The sequence below is a fragment of the Lissotriton vulgaris genome, chromosome 3_1 (assembly GCF_964263255.1).
Source record: "Lissotriton vulgaris chromosome 3_1, aLisVul1.2, whole genome shotgun sequence".
Taxonomy (NCBI): domain Eukaryota; kingdom Metazoa; phylum Chordata; class Amphibia; order Caudata; family Salamandridae; genus Lissotriton; species Lissotriton vulgaris.
This window is the reverse complement of record NC_141689.1, coordinates 1343320592-1343340608: the sequence shown is the minus strand read 5'-3', so window position 1 is coordinate 1343340608 and position 20017 is coordinate 1343320592. Positions and strand designations below refer to the sequence as shown.

The window sequence follows — 20017 nt, the reverse complement described above, 5'->3', positions numbered from 1 at the left end:
GCCCAAACCCACCATGAACCTCAAACCACCCCTAGAAAACTTATAAGACACAGGATTACTAAAACTCAAAGAATACGCAACAGGCAGATAATGTAAATAGTACATAAAGGCACATATTTTTTCCATAATACTATTTAAAAACATGGTCTATTTTTTATAAATCTATCATGCATCTGACCCTCTAGAACTGCTTTCAAAACGTGAACTATAAACCTCTACTTTTCATTTTCAAACCATACACTTTCATCTGACCCTCTACAACTGCTTTCAAAACGTGAACTATAAACCTCTACTTTTCATTTTCAAACCATACACTTTCAATTACATTATTTTTTTTCCACAATTCATGTAATGTTACACACCTTTTCTAAAATACACCAGTCCCTATCATTTATAAGGATTTATTTTCAGTCTTCATCAGTGACACTTTCTTAACATATAATAGAAATCACTATAACTTTTTAAACGACAATGCTAAAGCGGTAAAAATAACCCTTCATTTGCTTTCCTTTAAGAATGCAGACTATGTACCCCATGCATGCGTTTCTTGATCTTTATATTTGACAGCGAATACCGACCTTGAATCGGAAGACATGAACAAGACCGCCATTGTCACATTTAAAACTGAACGTTGCATCTGCTCACACACATATCTTTCACTAAGCTAACATTCACAGAAAACATCATTGATGTAAAAAAAATTGACCTTGCTTTACAACTCCCTCAAATCACTCCCTTATTTTTTAACGCATCCTCCAGTTCAAAAAAAGCTACTTTTTTGATAACCACTAAGCAAAATATAAGTGACTAGACTCCTAGAAAATGTATCAAGTCATTCTGCGCCTCTCCACTGCATAGCCGGCGACCTAATTCTGTGGAGTTGCTACACGACCGGCAGTGCTGCGCCGTTTCCTTTACCATCTTGGGAAATTCAAAATGGATGTCCCTCCTGCCTTCGCAAACGAGCCGGGCCACTTAGAACTATTTCGACAGAGAATGCTTCTGTACTACGGCACCTTACCACTCTCAACTTTGAATACTTCATATCGATTATCATTTCGATATTCGTATTTCACCTGTGTGCAGCCTGTATTTCATTGCCTGAGCTGTGATTTCACGTGGGCCCTGGATTTATGTCTCTGCAATTTGGTACCTCCTGAACCGAATTACAATCACCTCATGAATCCGTTACTTGATCATGAACAGCTTTGTTACAACGGAGGGTTTAAGGCCTTTGCAGCGATACAAGGAGTTCTGGGTCATTGGAATATATTCGCAGCGGCGCAAGATTTCCTAACAGAGAGCTACATCGAAAACCCACTGAGCTGCCCAATGATGGTAAAAGACGCTCCAATAATGACAGATCATGAATGCTCCTTTGATCTTCTCAGTTGGATGGCTGACATGTTTTCAGATGATAACAATGATTTCATGTTAGAGGCACTTGCTGCATACTTTGCCTACACAATGGACGGTTAACTCTTTCCTAACAGCGAGCTACATCGAAAACCCACCGACCTGCACTCTGATGGTAAAAGAGGCTCCGATTATAACAGATTATCAGTACTGCTTTCCTCTTTTCCATTGGATAGCTGACATACTTTCAAATGATAAAACTGATTTCCTGTTACAAGCAGAAGCTACCTATTTTGCCTAAACAATGCTTCAATAACTCTCATACAAGCCATTGACGTCCTCATTTCCTTTTGGTTTTCCATATTCTTCACGTTCTTTTCCATATTTTCTTTTGAAGAATAGACCTATTTGCTTTACTAACAATGGACATTATGATTTTGTGTTGTTTGACAGCTGATTCATAAAGTAATGATGTATAACCACTTGCATTTTCATATATCGTTCCTAAACTGAAAGGCCAGAGACCTTCTTCCATTAATTAAAATATAATATACTTCCTTATAAGAGTGTACAATGTTTTTTTCCAACTATATTCATTTTTCTTCAACTATAGCGTTTGTATTCCATGTACTACTGACAATACCAATTACTGTGTTTTTTGCAATTTCTGTACTCATATTACATAATGATTTGCCTTTAAAACAGTACATTTCTAAATAAACATTTCAAATATTCACGGTTTCTCTTTTAATCCATAATCTCAACTGAAATGATTTCATTTTGAAAAACTATTCATGGGTTCCACATAACCTTAACTGTAGACACTGAAGACCTTATTTATGAAGACCTTCCGCCGCCGGGGCCTCATTTTTTAAAATGGGAAAAAGTAACGCACCAGTGGCGCAAGGCCTTCATAAATAAAGTCCTGAATGTTTTCTTTTCTCGAACTCACTTACTGACACTAGAACCTCCAAGCCAATTACGGCCCGTGAACTCTTTCTTAGTAGGTCGCGCACCGTAAAGACAGTTATACCACTGTTAACATTTTTTTTTACTGTTACTAAGCACCGACACAGTTCCGCTTCACTCAGAGTTAATCACTGCTCCCACGCTTCTACAGGCCAGACGCTATGTCGTATTTCTCTCCTTATCACCCTTTCATCTCCACAATAACAAACAGTTCTCCGCCTGCCACCAGAGAACAGACTCAGATGCAGAGGCACCAAAGAGTGAACCCATCACCAACTGCCATCTCCGGCTGTTTCCATGGTTACACCTCATTCTGCACCTTGCTGAAGGCACAGGTCAAAAGTTCATGTCTTAACGTTCTACAACAAACTAAGAACACTATTTTCCCTCCAGAAACTCCTGCCAATACACAGCTCTGTTACATATCTTGTTTTTTCACACCCAATAGTACTTTTCGTTTAACATAAACATTAACATGGAACGTACTGTTCAATCTCCACTTGTTACAATTAACCAATCATTTTTATTTTTTAAACCACACCCAGCCTCTTCCTTTTTCTTTATTTAGAATTTCAACTTCTAACTACCATTCCACTTCCAGAACCGATCGGAGGACGACTACAAATCCCTTGAAAATGAAGGTCTGGCTAATAGGACACAGTTATATTCACTGGAGTGAAAAATATGCAGTAAGCAGACGAATTTGCAACCTCAGCTTACCAAATGTACACATAACATGGATTTCCAAAAGAGGATTGAAATGTCACCAATGGATTCCATTGGTGAAAACATTTATGCATCTCCCAGAACCAGACCTTATAATTGTGCACTGTGGTGGGAACGATCTAGGCACAATCACTGGGGTAGGTCTGGAAATGCTTCTAAAAGACACCTTTCGACAATTGATGACACTTTTTCCTCGATCTGCCTTGGTATATTCCAATATATGCCAAAGACAGAAATGGAATTGGTCCAATCAACTTTGTGCACAATTTGAGAAAGCAAGGAGACATGTAAATAAATCTGTTTCTGCGTTCCTCAGAGATTATAGCATGGGTTCTATTTACCACAACAACTTGCGATACCACATGCAAGACGTCTATAGGAGAGACGGTGTTCATTTCATGCATCAGTACTTACTTATAAATGCAGAAAACACTCAATTAACACAAGGGCTCTTTTCAGAGCCACCTTATATCTAAGCACTTAAACTTCTGATTTATCTCCATTTTCACACTCTTGTGAATAGGTGTGCGCGACCGGGTGCGCGCACCCCGTATTTTTTTTCGAGGGAAAATTATATCTTTTCGCGTTTAAGGGCATTACTGCACACCCCGAGAAAAGCTATGCAGCAAAACAATCTCTACCTTCTCCCCTTTCCATGTTTCAACGCTTTGAAATGAACACTTTATTTACTCGCAATGACAAAATGTCGGACAAAACTTCCTGATTTCCTTCGAATCGAACGTTAACAGACGTCACGCAGCCAAAAAAAATTCCGCTCACGCGCAGCCGCTTGGGTGCGCGCACGTGTGCCCGCCTATAGATATATAATTGACTTTAACTTTAATTTTCTCAACAACTACTGAACGGATTTACACCATTCCAAAAAAAGCGTAATCTGCGAACAAGACTCTACAGTTTTGGCAAATTTCTTATAAATCCATTCAGCCGTTCGACCTGTAGCCGAGTCTAAAGGTCCTATGGAAAATAACATGGAGAAAACACGTTTTGGGACCCCCCTTATATCTCAGCCCCCACTTGACCAATCCCCCCCAAACTTTCAGGGAAGGAGCGCAGCGGACCGAGCCATCTTCTTTGAGAAATTCGCAAAGACTCATCCACCAGGGCCAAAGTTATTCCAAATAGAATGTTGAGGATTTCCTATGGAAACTAGGTCCTAACTATAACTACCTACTGGCGACCGCCAGTAGGTAATATATATATATATATATATATATATATATATATATATATATATATATATATATATGTGTGTGTGTGTGTATATATATATATATATATATATATATATATGTTTTTCATATATCATTTTTATTATTTCCGGGGTCCACGGACATGGGCGGGAATATTCAGTGCTTATGACTATTGATGAGGATCCCCTGGAAGAGAATAATATTGCCCTCACAATTAGTAAAGCCAGGTTATAAGGAGCTCCCATCTCGGTCCTAATGGCCTTCCCCAGGCCCTGTTTAAATCGGATGTAAACCTGTGGTCAGAACACTTGGCTCCCCTGTTTTCATACTGCAGGATTAACCACAACATCCCGGAATCATGGAAATGAGCATCATCCACTACATCTATGAAGGTGGCTGGAAAATGAACCCAAAAACTACAGGATGATAGCTCTTCTTAACGTTGAAGCTAAATAACATGCTAGTATCTTATTGGAAGACTATCGGTCTGGGCAGAAACAACAAAGTGCCTACCCTTTAACCAGACTGGCTTCGTGGCTAAGTCAGGAACTACAAGCAACCAACTTGCACTATGCGTGTTGATGTAAAAAGCAGCAGTCCAATGTATCCAACTTCACTGCTGCTTCGTCGACTTCAAAGCAGCCTTTTATCAGGGGCCACAGGGACGCCTATGGCAAAAATTAGAGTGCCGGGGAATACTGCCGGCCCTTCTGAAAGCCATAATCCAACTCCACTCAAATACCTGGATTCGAATAAAGTTGGGAGAGGGATCCCATGTTTCAAGGAAGAGACAGACCGCAAGTGGAGTCAAACAAGGCTGCATGCTGGCCCGACTCCTTTTTAACCTCTTCATCTCAGACCTATCTCACTCACTTGACAATGTTAACTTTCACCCTCGTAAAATAGATGGAACTCATACCAGCAATCTGCTATACGCTGATGACCATGTGCTACTAAGTCACACAAAGCTTGGGTTACAGAGGCTACATGATCAGCTGCTCCCCAACACAATAAACAACTCCCCTGAATTAAATCTGTCAAAAAACAGGGAGGAGCTAAGATGGCGGCGGAGACGGACGTCTAGTCTCCCGGCTCCCCGAGCCTTTGTTTCCCGCACAGCTATCCTGTCCAATATCCTGTTGTTGAGTACCGGCGGGATGACGGCGAAAGTGCTCGGATGCTAGTGGTGTTCCTCCGGTGTCCCTACCTGCCGGCTACCCTGCGGTTTCATCGAGATGCCTGCCGCCGCCTACCCTAGCCCTGGAGCCGAGACCTGCGTTACAGCGCGCCGCCTGTGATTGCTGCAGCTGAGGTGGCCGATCGTACTGGAGAGGAGCGGACATCCTGCAACCAGTGGGTGGATGCGTGGTCGTTTGCACTGGGCGCTTAAGCGGAGGTTGAATATTGGCCGGATGGACTTTCTCTTACCTCTCTCCGTCTGTGGGGCACTGGAGGTGAGCCGCGCTTTGTTTCCTTCAGAGTCAGAGGGGTCCCGGCTGCCGGGGCTCGATCCTTAGCTCGCCTCTGCCTGCGACTGACGAAGGGGATCTCCTCGCAGGGTGCCGTCTACGATCACGGGCCCGTACCGATCCGGGGGGTTTGGCCACCGCAATATAGCGCCGAAACTTGCCTGATCACCTTTGCCACCCCTTGACGGCATTACTATGGCGGCTGGCTCCTCAGCGGAGATGGCGGGCGGCGCCTCAGCTCCTGTCCGGCGCGCCCAGCACGGACCCGATCGGAATGCAGACCGCCTGCCGCGCCCCGCAATACGGAGTTACTTGAAGACCACTCGACAGTAACCTGCGCTTCTGTCCTTGTCGCTCTGGCTCAACTGAGGGAAGAGTGGCGCGAGAGCTCGAGATTGCTGGAAGAGAAGCTGGACGGATTCCCCACCAGAGTGGGATACACTTTGCCAGTCCGCTCTCCTCGCTGTGCTGATCGGCCTCAGCTGATTTCGGTCAGTGAAACATTGTTGCCGAGTGAATGTGTGAAGGAGCATCTTTCTGGCGGAGATACTACGTGTGAGCTGAGATCTGACTACCCCAGTGCTGCTACAATGTCTCTCTCCCCGATGCAGCTTCTTGCCTCGCCTTTGTTCCAACAACTGACTATCCTGTCTGACTGCGCCTGTCCCGTGGAGACGCTTATAACTTCTACTGGGCAATGTAATACTACTTTGAAACTACAGCTCCTTTTGGTTGTTGGCTCTGTTTGGGACTGGCGACGTCCATCTTGTCTCTGGACATCTCTTCTTTGCCGAATGCGGCCATTTTGCCTCTTTGTTCTCATTGGGGCGGGCCTTCTTGTACTGGCTTTTCACGGAGGGTGGATATGGCAGGATGTCCAAGATCGGGCCAGGGCTAGGTGGTTTCTTTAGTGGAATAGACGCATCGGCGGGTGGGGACTTGGTAGGGACTGATTTTTTGTCTGCTTTGTTATTGCATTGGAAATGACTCTCCCCAATTGCAGTATTGTTTGCTATTCTCAACGTGCCGATAATGCTAGGGGTGGAGGATGTTAATGGGGCCGGTGGTGACCGGGAGTATGTGGAATGGACCTCCTCCCGATTGGTTTTTTCTGGGAGTTATAGATAGGAATGCTCTTTCTTGCTCCCTATATTTAAATGTTATAATTCTTCCTTCCTTTCTCTTCTATCTTTCTTCCTATATTTCGGGTTTATTGGGCGACAGACACACTGCTGGGGGGGGGGGGTTAGGCCGTAGCCTCTGCATGCGTGTAGGGTGGGGGGTTGGGGGATGGGATTTTAGTTTCCGGATTTCATTTTCTATGGTGCCTTGAATTTTTCTTTGTTATGTTTTTCTTTCTTTATTCTATCTTGGGTCCGCGTTCGCTGCAGCGGTGGGTTGGGTGGCGGGTGGTCACTGATATGATGTTAGACGCATAACTCCTGATGCATAAATTTTGTGCTGCCGTGCTGCCGTATGGACTTGACTTTGGGTAACTTGATTAAGTGATAACTTTTCTGCTACTGCTGCTTCACGCTTGCACGGACTCCTTATCTTAGCCTTTTATTTGTATAAAATTAAAATGTCGTTTAATAGCTGCAACTAAAATGTAAAACAAACCTTCATTATTCCTGAGACACGGTACCACACGTTTTTTAATTTTTGCATGCTAGCATGTCGTACTAAGGTGCTACTGTGTCACCGTAATACTTGCCTCACTGCTACAAACGTATTCGTGGCCGGCCTGTTGGTTGTGGGCCCGTATTTGTACTCTGCCAAATGCACAATAAAGGTTTACAAAAATAAAAAAAAATAAAAAAAAATCTGTCAAAAACAAAAACTATCACCTTTGGGAAGCGAACGCAGCAGAGAGGCGGGTGGTTCTCCAACAGCTAAAACATCGAAACAGTATCCTATTACAAATACTTGGGGATTTGTTTGGATTCCAGAGGTTCCTTTTTAAAGCAGAAAGAAGTGTAAGGGCTAAAGCCCTGTCACTCGAGGTGGCCTCAGTGAAACTGGCAAAAGAGCTAAACGGCCCAAGCCTCACTCCGCTGCTAAAGGTAATGAAGGCAAAGATCACTAATTACCTATCATACGGGCAAGAGATCATGTTGGAGGCAATCAGTATGACATTGAACAAATTAACTACCAAAATCTTCAAACTAGCATGGCGCTTGCCAAGATCCTCATCACCAGCCCAAGTCAGGCTTGAACTCGTCCTAATAGATAACCAAGGTGTCGCGGCTGGCACGTTCATCAAGCTCTGTAACAGATTGAGCAACTATTGGGAAGGTAACCAGGAGGCAAAGCTCTGGAATGAAACAATGACCAGCCAGACAGCCAAAAACATTGCCGCCATTCAGAACATTCTCTGCAGTTACTCAGTGTCAAGGAATACTGGGGAACAAACTCATACCAGCAGGCGTTAAAATCTGTCATCAAGAGAAGTGTCTGGCTCTGGTCTTTTCATTCTGACAGGTCAAAACTGTCTAGAAGGAAACACGCTTGGGCGGTTATTTCTGACTTAAAACCGGGGGTCGAATCACCTTATCTATCAAGCACGTATGCACTTTTATGGAAGTTAAAGTTTATGACACTGAGGATGGACGAATGTCCTTTTTTAAAGCACTTACCCGAATGGCGCCGCCCTAGTGTTAATACCGAACGTAGGGAGTGTGGCTACAATTCAGAAGCAATGGAGCACATAGTCTGTGCATGTCCTGCATTGCTTGATGACATAAGGACCCTGCTAGACGATCCTCTGACATCCAAGGTTTTGGACATCAAAGGTAATTAAACAATTCTGAACATTTTACCGTAACCCATTTATTAGCTAGATTATTGTACTTCTTTAGTACCAACATGATGTCTTTTAAACTTTTTGTATACATGAAATACACATTTTTTTAAGTTGTTATGGTTATAAGTAATCAAACAATAAAGATTAATTATATTAAATTCAATTGCATATGCACTTTGTTTTCACTTACAGTATGGTGGTGGAGAAATGCAATACTGAGTAAATACAGTACAAAGACTTGAATGGGCTTTTTAGTAAAATATCAGGTAAGTTACTTTTTAGATTACTTTTCTTACACAGAGTAGTATACCTGGATACTACTCTGGGACATTTCCTGTAAACAGGTAAGTAACATCGTTTTTGTTATATAGTACAATTTCAAAGAATTTCTTTAGATTTTCATACTCCACACCCAAGAAACTTTTCCAAGAAAAACAGTCAATGATATCCTATGGAGGAAAACGGTGTAATCGGATTAAAGGTCAGTATTTGGTAGTGGTAGTTGAGGTTCTGGGGATAGACTCAGGGGTCCCCCAAGGTCAGGGATGCACTCTTGTTACACCCTCAGCGGCACTAGGGCGACCGGGTGCAGAGTGCTGGGGCCCAAAGTTATCCAATGGGGATGGGAGGCTCCGGTTGGTGGTTGCTGATGAGCAGGCCACTTGGTTGTGGGAGCAAAGCTCCTAGACTTTAGCTCAGGGCAAATGGGGAAACATAGTAGCACCAAACGGGCCCCCTCAGTGGCACTAGGGCTGCCGGGTGCAGGGTACTGTTTAGTTGACGGGCACTCTAATGTTTGCAAAGGCACTGCAGGCTTGGGGACAAAAGTCTTCTGGGTGCGACTACCACTTCGAGAGGCAAGTTAGGAAGTAGGGGGTTGTTTGGGCACCGTCGGTTTGGCCACCCAAGGCCATGGGGCATCGGGTGCAGGGGTGCCTTTTAGGGTCGGATCTTCTTACCAGCTCCTGCTCGCTGTAGGGGGAGCCTTTCGGATTTAGGGTGCAGGCGTCGGCTGGAGGTTTGAGGCAGGTCAGGGGTTGCCGGATCTCAGGTTAGGATCGCCGGGGGGACCTCCTCGTGGTGTATGCCCACTTGAGCTTGGGCCATGGACGGCAGAGAGGTGCTGTGTCCAGCCAGAGCCAGAGGATGCAGATGAACAAATTCCGGTGTTTACGGGATACACAGTCTTTGTGGTTGAAGGCAGGCAGGTTCTCAAGGTTATCAAGGTTGCAGGAGCAGGCTCGAGGTGGAGACAGGCCGGTAGGGCTGGGGCCAAGTCAGTTGGGTTCTTCCTCTTGTTAGCTTCGGCATGGTTGTTCGGTCCTCCTTCTGCTTTTCTTGTAGTTGGTTCTTGTCTGAGGAATCAAGGTTCAGGGATGCCCCTAAATACTAGATTTAGGGGCGTTACAGGTAGATAAAAAGGTCAGGACCAATGGGTCCCTTCCCTGGGGTGGGCACATCCCCTATTAAGCTACCCTCCAGTGGGAGGGGAGCATAAGCCTTTTCCTGGTTGGCTGGGTCCCCCCAGCTGCAAGATGGCGTGGGCTGAGAGTTGTGCTTCACCTTGCCTGCCCCACCTGAGGGGTGGAGTTGGCAGAGGTGGGCACACCTCTCTTCCTCACTTGTGTCTCCCCTTGGTTCTCCCTCCCAAAGTGGGGGTCGGAACCAGTGGGGACCAGTTGCTGAAAGCAGCAAGTGGCATGTGGAAGCTCACAAAGGTGGCAAACCTTTGAATCTTCCCCTTCGTGAACCCAGCCCATCCTGGGGGAGGAGGTTTGGCACCTTGTCCCACGATGTGCGTTGTTTCATGCCCCTGGGAAGCGGAGGCTCTTGACCCAGGGGTCCAGAAACATGGCTGGTGGTGGCAGTTGAAATCAGCCACTCAGCCTGGGCACAAGTGGTAGGTCGTTTTTCAGGGGGCATCTCTAAGATGCCCTCTGTGTGCATGTTTCATTAAATTCCACACTGAATCAGTGTGGGTTTAATGTGCTGAGAAGTTTGATACCAAACTTATCAGTTTTCAGTGTAGCCATTATGGTGCTATGGAGTTCGTAATGACAAACTCCCAGTACCATATACTCTTAATGGCAGCACTGCCATTACAATGTCTAAGAATGAACTTAGACACTGTAGGGGTACAGGGCTCATGCACCTGTACCCTCACCACTGGTATAGGGCACCCAGCTAGAGGGATGACTGATCTATACTAGGGCAGTGGGTTGTAGGCATGGCACACAGAGATGTATGCCATGTCAACTCTTCAGTTTGTTCTGCACCAAGACACGCAGTCTGCAAAGGGAGTGTGTGTGTTCAATTCAGTTCATGAACTTTTATTCGATTACCACTTGTTTGTAATCATAAAAAGTACACATTAAATACAGTAAACGTAAGCAATTACAATGTCAATGTACTGAGCAAATAATAATTACTACTATAAAGTGGAAGAAAGTTTAGAAGGAAGAAATTAAAAGTTTTAAAGTATAAAAGAATTGTAAAGGAAAAATACATCAATTTTAACATAAAAGTTTCATGTTCATCACAAGCTTTGCCGTATTTTAATGCTGGCTTTTAAAAAAGTGGCTATGTACTTCGCAGCATGTGGTGAGTCCAGAAGCTGCAGGGAAAAAAATGCGGGGTGACATAATCTATGACCTGAGGATTGAAGAAGTGGTAGAATCCAGAGTTTTCGTAATGATTTATAATATTTGCAGAAAAAAGTAATATGGATTGTAGATTGTAAGGAAACTCCATCACATGGACAATTCGTGAGAGTGCGAGACCAGTTTTGATCTTCAGGGAAGGAAACTAAACGGAAAAAGGTGTTAAAACGGAATCTAGTCAGGAGGTATTTCTCATAGTTAGACAGATAGTAAGTCAGATAGGGTTGAATGCCTTTGGTAATTTGAATTGCACAGATTTGAGTGTTCGAAGTTTTTGCAATCTCCAACTGATTGCGCAGTTCTCTCAGATGGACCATGCACATCTTCTTCAGCTCTTTACTGGAGATGTCTTCGACACTGGGTGGTTCGTCAAAATAAGACCTGCGACCAAGGTCATTGAAAAAGTTCCGCACATAAACCAACCAGGGAATCTTGTGCCAATTGGTTAGGGCTATACAGTCTGCGATCAAAGATCATGTCAGATGGCACTCAGGTTTAGATCATATGCGTTGCCACAATAAGATTGGTTGGGAGCGGATTGTATCTATAATATAATCCATGCCAAGTTCTTTGTGTGAAGCATAGTTCGGGGCACTTTGGGGAAGGGCCAGCAGATATTTAACAAAGGCGTTCTCTGTTGTCTGTATGGGGTCTACGTGGCCATACCCCCATAGGCCTGCACCGTAGGTAGCCACACTATCGCACTTAGCGTAATAAATTTTCAGGAGTCCAGGTGAAGCGGGTTTGCCTAGCTTTCTCGAAAAAGAGACCAGAGCCGATGTTGCTCGCTGAAAAAGAAGGTTCCTGTTGGCCGTTGCCTTTCGCCAATCCAGGGAGTCATCCACAAGAATGCCCAGATATGGATAGACAGAGGTTTTCTCCAATCTTACATTGTTCACCAATATCGGTTTGGGATGTTTGACCTTGGGTCCAATATGCATGGTAAATGTCTTTTTTTTTATGTTGATTTTCTGGCCAAGTGAACTCACGAAACTACAGTATTTGTTGAGTTGTTTTTGTAGTTGATTCAGCGTTCAGGCTAGGATGACAGAATCATCTGCATATAGCAGCGTCGGTATTGGACGATGATTTATCTGAGGTAGATCCTGGCTCCCTTCCAACATGGCCTGCTCTAATCCATTTGTATAGAGATTGAACAGGAAGGGAGCCAGTACGCAACCCTGTCTTACTCCCTTCGCTATTGAGAAGGAGCGGGATAACTCACCGTTGATACCAAATCTGACGCAGCCTGTAGCGTCAGAGTAGAGTTCCCGTAGGAAAACTATAAGAGGTGGGTCCACTCCAAGTTCACTAAGTATTGACCAAAGTTTCGCATGCTGAACACAGTCAAATGCCGCGCTCAGATCGACATAAACGAGAAAGATGTTTCCCCCTTTTGCACCTACGTACTTTCCAGTCAAAAGGGCGAGATTCAAGGCCTGCTCGACAGTCCCTAGACCCTTCTGGAAGCCGTATTGCAGGTCGGTCATGATGTTTTTTTCCCGGGCCCAGAGTTGTAAACGGTCCAAGAGCACTCGACCTGCAATTTTGCCCATGGAGTCCAGAAGGGAGATTGGCCTGTAGCAGGCCGGGTCGTTTCGGTCGCCCTTTTTAAAAATGGGAACGAGGATTGACGTTGACCATGACTGTAGCAGTCCAGCAGATGTTACTGCTGCCAGAACCTGAGTGATTATTGGTGACCAGAGTTCGATGTTGTGAAGAAAAATGTCCAATGGGACTCCATCTGGCCCAGGAGCTTTACCTGGTTTTGACTCCTTAAGTGCTTTAATGACTTCCGTACAATTGAAATGGATGTTTATCGGGTAGATGTTATTTTCCAAATTGTAGGCACCACTATGTTCTATTCCTCCTTTGTCCGGTTGGGAATGACCAAAGATTTTAGAAAAAAGCATGACCCAATCGTCTGCCGTGACTGCGACATCTAGGTGCTTCCCCTTGGTAGTGTCGGCCAAAAAAGGGGATCTTATGACTTGCCAAAATAGAACGCTGTCCTTACGTTGGCAGCTATCATGAAGTTGAGCCCAGAGTTTTTTTTAATTTCTAGTCTTCGTTCCCGTCTAGCTATGTTATAAAGTTTCCTTAAGTTTGAAATTTCCACTGGGTCTCTCGCAGGTCTATGAAGGGCTTCCTTTAAGGACGAGAGGGCCTTACGGCAAGCTATATCGAACCACCTCGGAGAGGTGGGGTTATTATTCCTGGATTTACCAGAAAGTTCCTTTTCGATTGTCTTCAGGATGTTCTGGAAACTACTCACAATTGTCTGGGGAGAGGAGTCTGATGATAGGCAGTCAAATACCCATGGTTTAGTTTTTCCGAGGACCCTCTCTGTTACTTCCTCTGGGTCTACCTTGGCCCATTTGACTGTGTAGCCATTTAATTTATTCATAGTTAGTGTATTTTGTTTTAGATGGCTCGAGATAAAGGAGTGCGATTTAACCATTTTTGGCTTAACTCTTACACTAATCGGGAAATGGTCGCTGCTGGGATCGGTCCCAGTAGCGAAGTTAGTCACTTGGCCTTTGAGATTCTGGGAAGACAGGATGAAGTCTATCGTGGTTAAATAGCCTCTACCATGGAAAGTTGGAGAGAAATCTTTTTGTGGTTCCACTAGATCATTTACGAAGTCCAGTTCTAGGGAAAATAAAGACCCGTTTAACTTGTTGCCACAGATAGAGTGAGCGAAATGGGACAGAGGACTGCCATGTTCATCTTGGAGGCCGCAATTTCCATCTTTATAGTTAGAACATAGTGGGAGATTAAAATCACCACCCCAGATTGTATGTGCCAGGTTCGAATGGGAGTCATTTTGCAGGGATGTTAAAAAGGTAGTAATTTCAGTTAATGTTGTTAAACAGTCCATAGTAGTTGAGTTGTTATAGTAGTTAATCAAGGTGTAAGTAAATGTAAATGTAAATGTATAGGCATTTATATAGCGCACTACTTACCCGGAGGGTCCCAAGGCGCTTCGACCGCTGCGAAACCCTTCCTGGCTTCCCTGAGAGATGGTCCCTTAATGGGTATCTCCAGGGTGAGACCAGGCATCCCCGGCGGTCTGGTGGGGCCGTTAGTGAAGATGAGGCAAGCTAAATGCCCAGAGTTGCCGAGTGTGATCGCTGATCAGAGTGGGCACCGAGGCGAGAGAATTATCGAGTCCGCTGACCCTGGTCCAGAAACCTGCCGCGCCGGGATTCGAACCCTGGTCCCGGGCCGTCCTCTGCTCTCGGGTCTGCCGCCTCTAACCAGTGAGCCACACTACTTCACGTCAAGTGGAATCTTTGAAGAATTTATTTGCAAAATTTGGAAAGTTGGATGTTCTTTTAACTTCCTAATGAATAATAAGGAGACAGTATTAGCAACGTAAATGGCAAGACCCCCCTTTGGTCTACCCATGGCTCCCTGGATTGCTGGGATGTGGAAAGTTCTATAGCCCACTAGATGGTTTGGAGTGGTGGACCATGTTTCCTGGAGGCATAGTATCTGATGTTCCCTTACTGTTTCAAGCCACGTCTGCGATGTCAGCTTGGAGCGCAGGCCTGCGACATTCCAGAACATTATTGATAAACTCAAGTTGTTTGAATCAGGTGGTGTCTGGAAGACGGGAGGTTGAGATGGTAAGTGCTCTGATAAGGTCGTGGTGGCTACAGTAATGATGCTCTGGTCATAAGGATGATTTAAATTAGTGTCACTTGCGCCCATTAAAGTTTCTGGGAAATTGACCATCGTTTCATTCAGAATGGCGTTACAAGATTCTGCGGTAAACTCAAGCTGGGAACTGATGGTGATAGGCCGGATTGGTTCTGGTTGGGCCTGAGGAGTAGGCGGGTATGATTGTGGGCCGGGCGTTAGTGAGGCGACCGTAGTTTTTGAGGCCTGGGTCTGGGTTCTTTTAGCCCTTAACGGTCAATTTACCATTTCCAGGCAGTCATACCTGTTTTTGGTTGAAAGACCCTGCCAACCCTCCATTGAATAGTGGGATCTGCCTTGTTGCCAGGGCTGGTTATGCCAGTCTCTGTTCCTATTTCTGTTCCCATAGTTGTGTCTATATCCCACCTGATTCCAATGTTCTTCCTGGGGGTGCTGCCAGTTTAAAATGGAAGGGTATTGATGTGTGTTCAGTGGGGGATAAAAGAAAGAAAGATGTTGGGCGTCAATTACGCCCTTTTTCTCCAGAGAGGGCCATGAGCAAATATAGTCCACTGTGGTTGGATCCCTACAGTTTACTATGATACAATCACCGTGGATCGATTTATGCTCGTTCCCTATCCAGATTACTCTGCGGACAGTGGAAATCCCACCAGAATGGTAGGGCTCTAGTGGTCTATTTAGGCTTAGCCACTGCAGGACCTTATTCTTGAGTGACCGGGCAGTTTCATCCATACCTTCAGTTAGTTCAGGGACGCCTGTTAGAATGACCGTGTAGGGGGTTGCCTCCGGAGGGAGGTGCACAGGTCGTCTGGGTCTTGGTACTTTTTTAAGTGCCGTTGAGAATTGTGTGATCGTTGTTCTAGAAGGGGAAACTGCTGATGTGTTTTTTACGACTTGACTTGTGTTTGTATCTACTGTGGTATTTGCGGTATTTGCAACTTTTGCAGTTTTTACAGGTTCTAATCTTGTGTGTGTAGAGGTACAGGGCCTCTAAGGGTGGCTCAATTAGTGCTGCAGCCCCTAGAGGAATTCCCTGGTCACAGTGCCCTGGGTAACTGTGTTACCATTCACTAGGGGCTGACCTGTGGCCAGAGAAGCCAATTGGGTTTGGGTCAGTTTTGGGGAAAGAACCCAAGCCCTGGGAACCTGATTGGCAAGACCCAGGGCACATCAAGTAAAAAGTGCATCAGTGATCTAGCAAAAAAGTGTGTGTGGGGGGGGAGGGGGTTACTGCAACCGAACCCCAGCCTCTCACAGTGCCTTGGGATATTCTATAAAGTTGAGGAATCTGCAATTAGAAGTATTAATTAGAAAAGGCATTTGCTCACCGTTCTGGGGCATGGGCTGTGCAGGCCAAGGGCTTATCTCCTGGGTCAATCCATGGTTGTGTGGGCTGCACTGTACAAGGGATCAAGTAGATGGTGTATTCTCCAGAGTAGTCCTTCCTGCAAAAGTAAATACACATTTTTTGCTTCATACCAGCTGTGGTGTTACCTTCCTTGTGTTGAAACACATACCCCACCCAGCCACACCTCTAGACTTGAGGACCCAGATATCATTTATGAAAAACAAGCAACATACTGTGGGTGTTCTATAAAGAGGGTGAAAAGACTCAGCTGCATATAGATTTGTTTCTACAGTTATTTAGGGTTGTATGTCATAATATTGTAGTGAGAAACAACACCCAACATAAATATAGTTTACAAAAACTTTGTACCATTGGGCGTAGATTTTCCATTATAAACTCCAATAGGGTAACATTGTAAAGGTTATTTAGGAGAGGATAAATATTAGTTGCTAATTCTTCCAATGATATTCTGGTACTTCGTCCAGGATCTAGTCATATTATAAGATGGCAATGAATGATTCCCTCAAAGAGTTCATGTGAGATCTTGATGAAGCAGGGGTTTTTAACACTGTGGAAAACTTGGAGGCAGAAAAGTTTCAGTCAGACAGAAACAGCCAATCTGAGCTATAGTTCACCACTTTTCTTTTTGCTAAAGTAACTTCTTTGCTATATTAGAACCGTTTCCTAAATACACAAAATATCCCCATAATAAAAAGAATATATACTATGCTTGATCTTTTATGGGGATCTCCCAACAAGCAACACATGTATTTCAAATGCATTAAGACAAAACTCAATTTTTTGGGTACTGAGAAGGGATCAAAATCATAATTTACTCAGATTTGGGTTTTGTTACTGATCACAAATGTCCAGAATAGATGCCACCCTTGTGACACCAAAGGCTACTACTTTCAAGAATGCATAGCACTAATTTAATCAAGCAAACAATATAAACCCACTTCATGTCGTTTTGTCAAATCAAAGTTGTGCATAGAGAGGAAGGTAGGTTCTGATGGTCTGTGACATAATTTTGTACACCTGCACTCCTCACCTGCTGTAAGAGCTGGTTGCCCTCCAGAGCTGATATGGGGAGTCGAAGGTCTGGGCGCTCCACAAAGGCTGCAAATCAAACTCAATACCACCAAGGTGGTCCGGAGCTATTATATGGGATTTTAAATCAGGCAGCGTATGGTGCTCCATCACAAACTGTCCTGTACAGAGGGAAGTCACAAAAAATGTGTATAACCTTAGAAATGCATCAGTCTGAATACATAAAGTCTGGGTTATTCTTGCAAACAAGCTGAAAGCGCTGTGTGTGATCTTCTGCTCCAAAGAAGAAGGTTCTAAGCCACAAGCGTGCTCATTATGTTTAATAACAATTATTAGAAAGGAAAATGTTATTTGCCTGTAACTATTGGTTTATAGCTTGTAGTGCTGTAGAATTACATAATGTGCACACTACTGTCATTTAGTGGTGGAAGTTGCTTTTATTTCAAGTAAAAGTTTTGGTTAAAAGAGGACCCCCTGATACTTTCCCCAAAATCACAGCGTACCAGCACAAAGACTCCCCCTCAGATATGTCTTCCCAAAAACACGAGTGAAAATAAGTGAAGAGAGATGAAGGAGGGCAGTACATGTCAACACGTGTAGTGAAAAAGGATTAATAATGTACGTGTAGTTAACATGAAAACATCTTTAACAAGCTGGCATGCGGGAAGGTTGCATGTGAATCTACAGAACTGTAGGATAGGATAGGATAGGATATATGTTTATAAAGCGCTTGAATGCCGAGGCGTGTTGGCGCTGGTGTATGTGGAAGTGGTGCAGCCAGCATTACAAGGACTATATTGAGGCAAACAGCCAGGTCTTTAGATCTTTCCTAAAGGATTTCTGTTAGACTTAAATTGCATGCCTATTGGCATTTTATTCTACAGTGAGAAAAGGTTCTGCCCCACCCCCCCATCTAACTCTCCTAATCCGATCAATGTGGAGAAGACCCAGGATCTGGATCTTAATGCACGAACAGGGGAATAGGGCTTAAACATTTTCTGGATGTCTTTGGCTCCCCTCCATAAAATGCTTTGTGGACCAGGCATAGCGCCTTGAATTCCGCCTGTTTTTGAATGGGAAGCCAGTGGGGTGCTCTGATTCCAGCAGAGGTTGGTTGCCCTCTAGGTATACCTAGTAGTAACCTCGCGGCTACATTCTGCGGCTACATTCTGCAGTGACTGCAGCCTGCTCATCTGGGTTTTGTTAATCCCCAGCAGCAGGCCATTGCAATAATCAAGTTTTGATAGTAGGAGAGCCACCACCAATGTCTTTTGTAATTTCAGGGGCTTCAAAGGCATGTTGCTTTTGTGAGCTTCCCCAGGCCACTTGCAGCTTTCCGCAACTGGTCCTCACTGGTTCTGACCCCCACTTTGGGTGGGAGAACCGGTGGGAAAACCAAGTGAAGAAGATAGGTGTGCCCACCTCTGCCAACTTCCCCCTCAGGTGGGGGAGGCGAGGTGAAGCACAACTCTCAGTTCCTGCCATTTTGCAGATGGGTGACTCAGCCAACCAGGGACAGGCTCATGCCTCTCTCCCATTGGAGGGTGGCAGAATAGGGGATGTACCCATTGGTCCCTTCCTTTTACCTACCTGTAACGCCCCTAAATCTAGTATTTAGGGGCAGCCCTGAACCTTGCTTCCTCAGACAAGAAGAAACACAAGAGGAAGACGCACACTAACTTGGCCCCAGCCCGACCGGCCTGTCTTCACCTCGAACCTGCGAAATCCTGGTGTGTTCTACAGCCAGCAACCTCAAAGACCCCGGAGGATTTGCATGCCTTCAACCACAAAGACTTTGTCTCCCTTGAACACCGTATTTGTTGATCTGCAACCTCTAGCTCCAGCCGGACACTGCTAATCTACCCCACTCTGCACCTGCCCGAGCTCGGCAGACACCAGAAGGAGGCTCCCCGTCTGCCTCAGCCTCCAGCCGACGCCTGCAGCCTAAATCCCCCAACCGAGACCAGGAGCTGGTAAGAAGAACTGACCCCAGAAGGTACCCCTGCACCCGATGCCCCTCAGCCATGGGGGGCCAAACCAACAGTCCCTAAACAATCCCTAACTTCCCAACTTACCTCTCGAATTGGTGGTCGCACCCAGAAGTCCTTCGTCCCCAAGCCTGCAGTGCTTTTGCAAACCAGAGGCTTCCCATTGAAAACAACAGGGGGCCTGGTGTCGAAACAGCACCCTGCTCCCGGCCACCCTAGTGCCGCTGAGGGCGCACCTTTGGTGCTACTTTGCTTCCCATTTGCCCTGCACTAAAGTCTAGGAGCTTTTCTCCCACAACCAAGTGGCCTGCTTGCCAGCAGCCACCAACCGGAGGTCCCCTATCCTCCAATGGATAACTTGGGCCCCAGCACTCTGCACTCGGCCGCCCTAGTGCCGCTGAGGGTGCAATTAGAGTGCTTCCATGACCCTGGGGGACCACTGAGTCTACCCACAAAACCTCAACTCCCACTACCAAAGGCTGACCTTTAAACCGATTTCACTGTTTTCCTCCATAGGATAACATAGACTGTTTTGGAAAAGTTTCTTGGGTGTGGAGAATGAAAACCTAAAGAAATTCTTTAAAATTGTACTGTTTAACAAAAACGATTTTACCTGCCTGTTTACAGGAAATGTCTGTGAGTAGTATCCAGGTATACTACTCTGTGTAAGAAAAGTAATCCAAAAGTAACTTAATTGTAATCTTACAGAGAATCCCATTCAAAGTATATGTACTTTATTCTGAGAAGCATTGCATTATCAGTAACACTACT

General features: G+C 45.0%; 1 protein-coding gene across 1 annotated transcript in view; it reads right to left on the bottom strand.

The window, feature by feature from the left end:
• The window catches only part of FRAS1 (Fraser extracellular matrix complex subunit 1), a 1404104-nt gene that overhangs the window by 306519 nt on the left and 1077568 nt on the right, over positions 1 to 20017 (bottom strand). The window contains exons 22-23 of the mRNA XM_086961814.1: positions 17260 to 17419; positions 16189 to 16305 (exon numbers count right to left, since the gene is read on the bottom strand). Coding sequence (XP_086817940.1) covers positions 16189 to 16305; positions 17260 to 17419 — 277 coding nt within the window. The remainder of the gene's footprint in view (positions 1 to 16188; positions 16306 to 17259; positions 17420 to 20017) is intronic.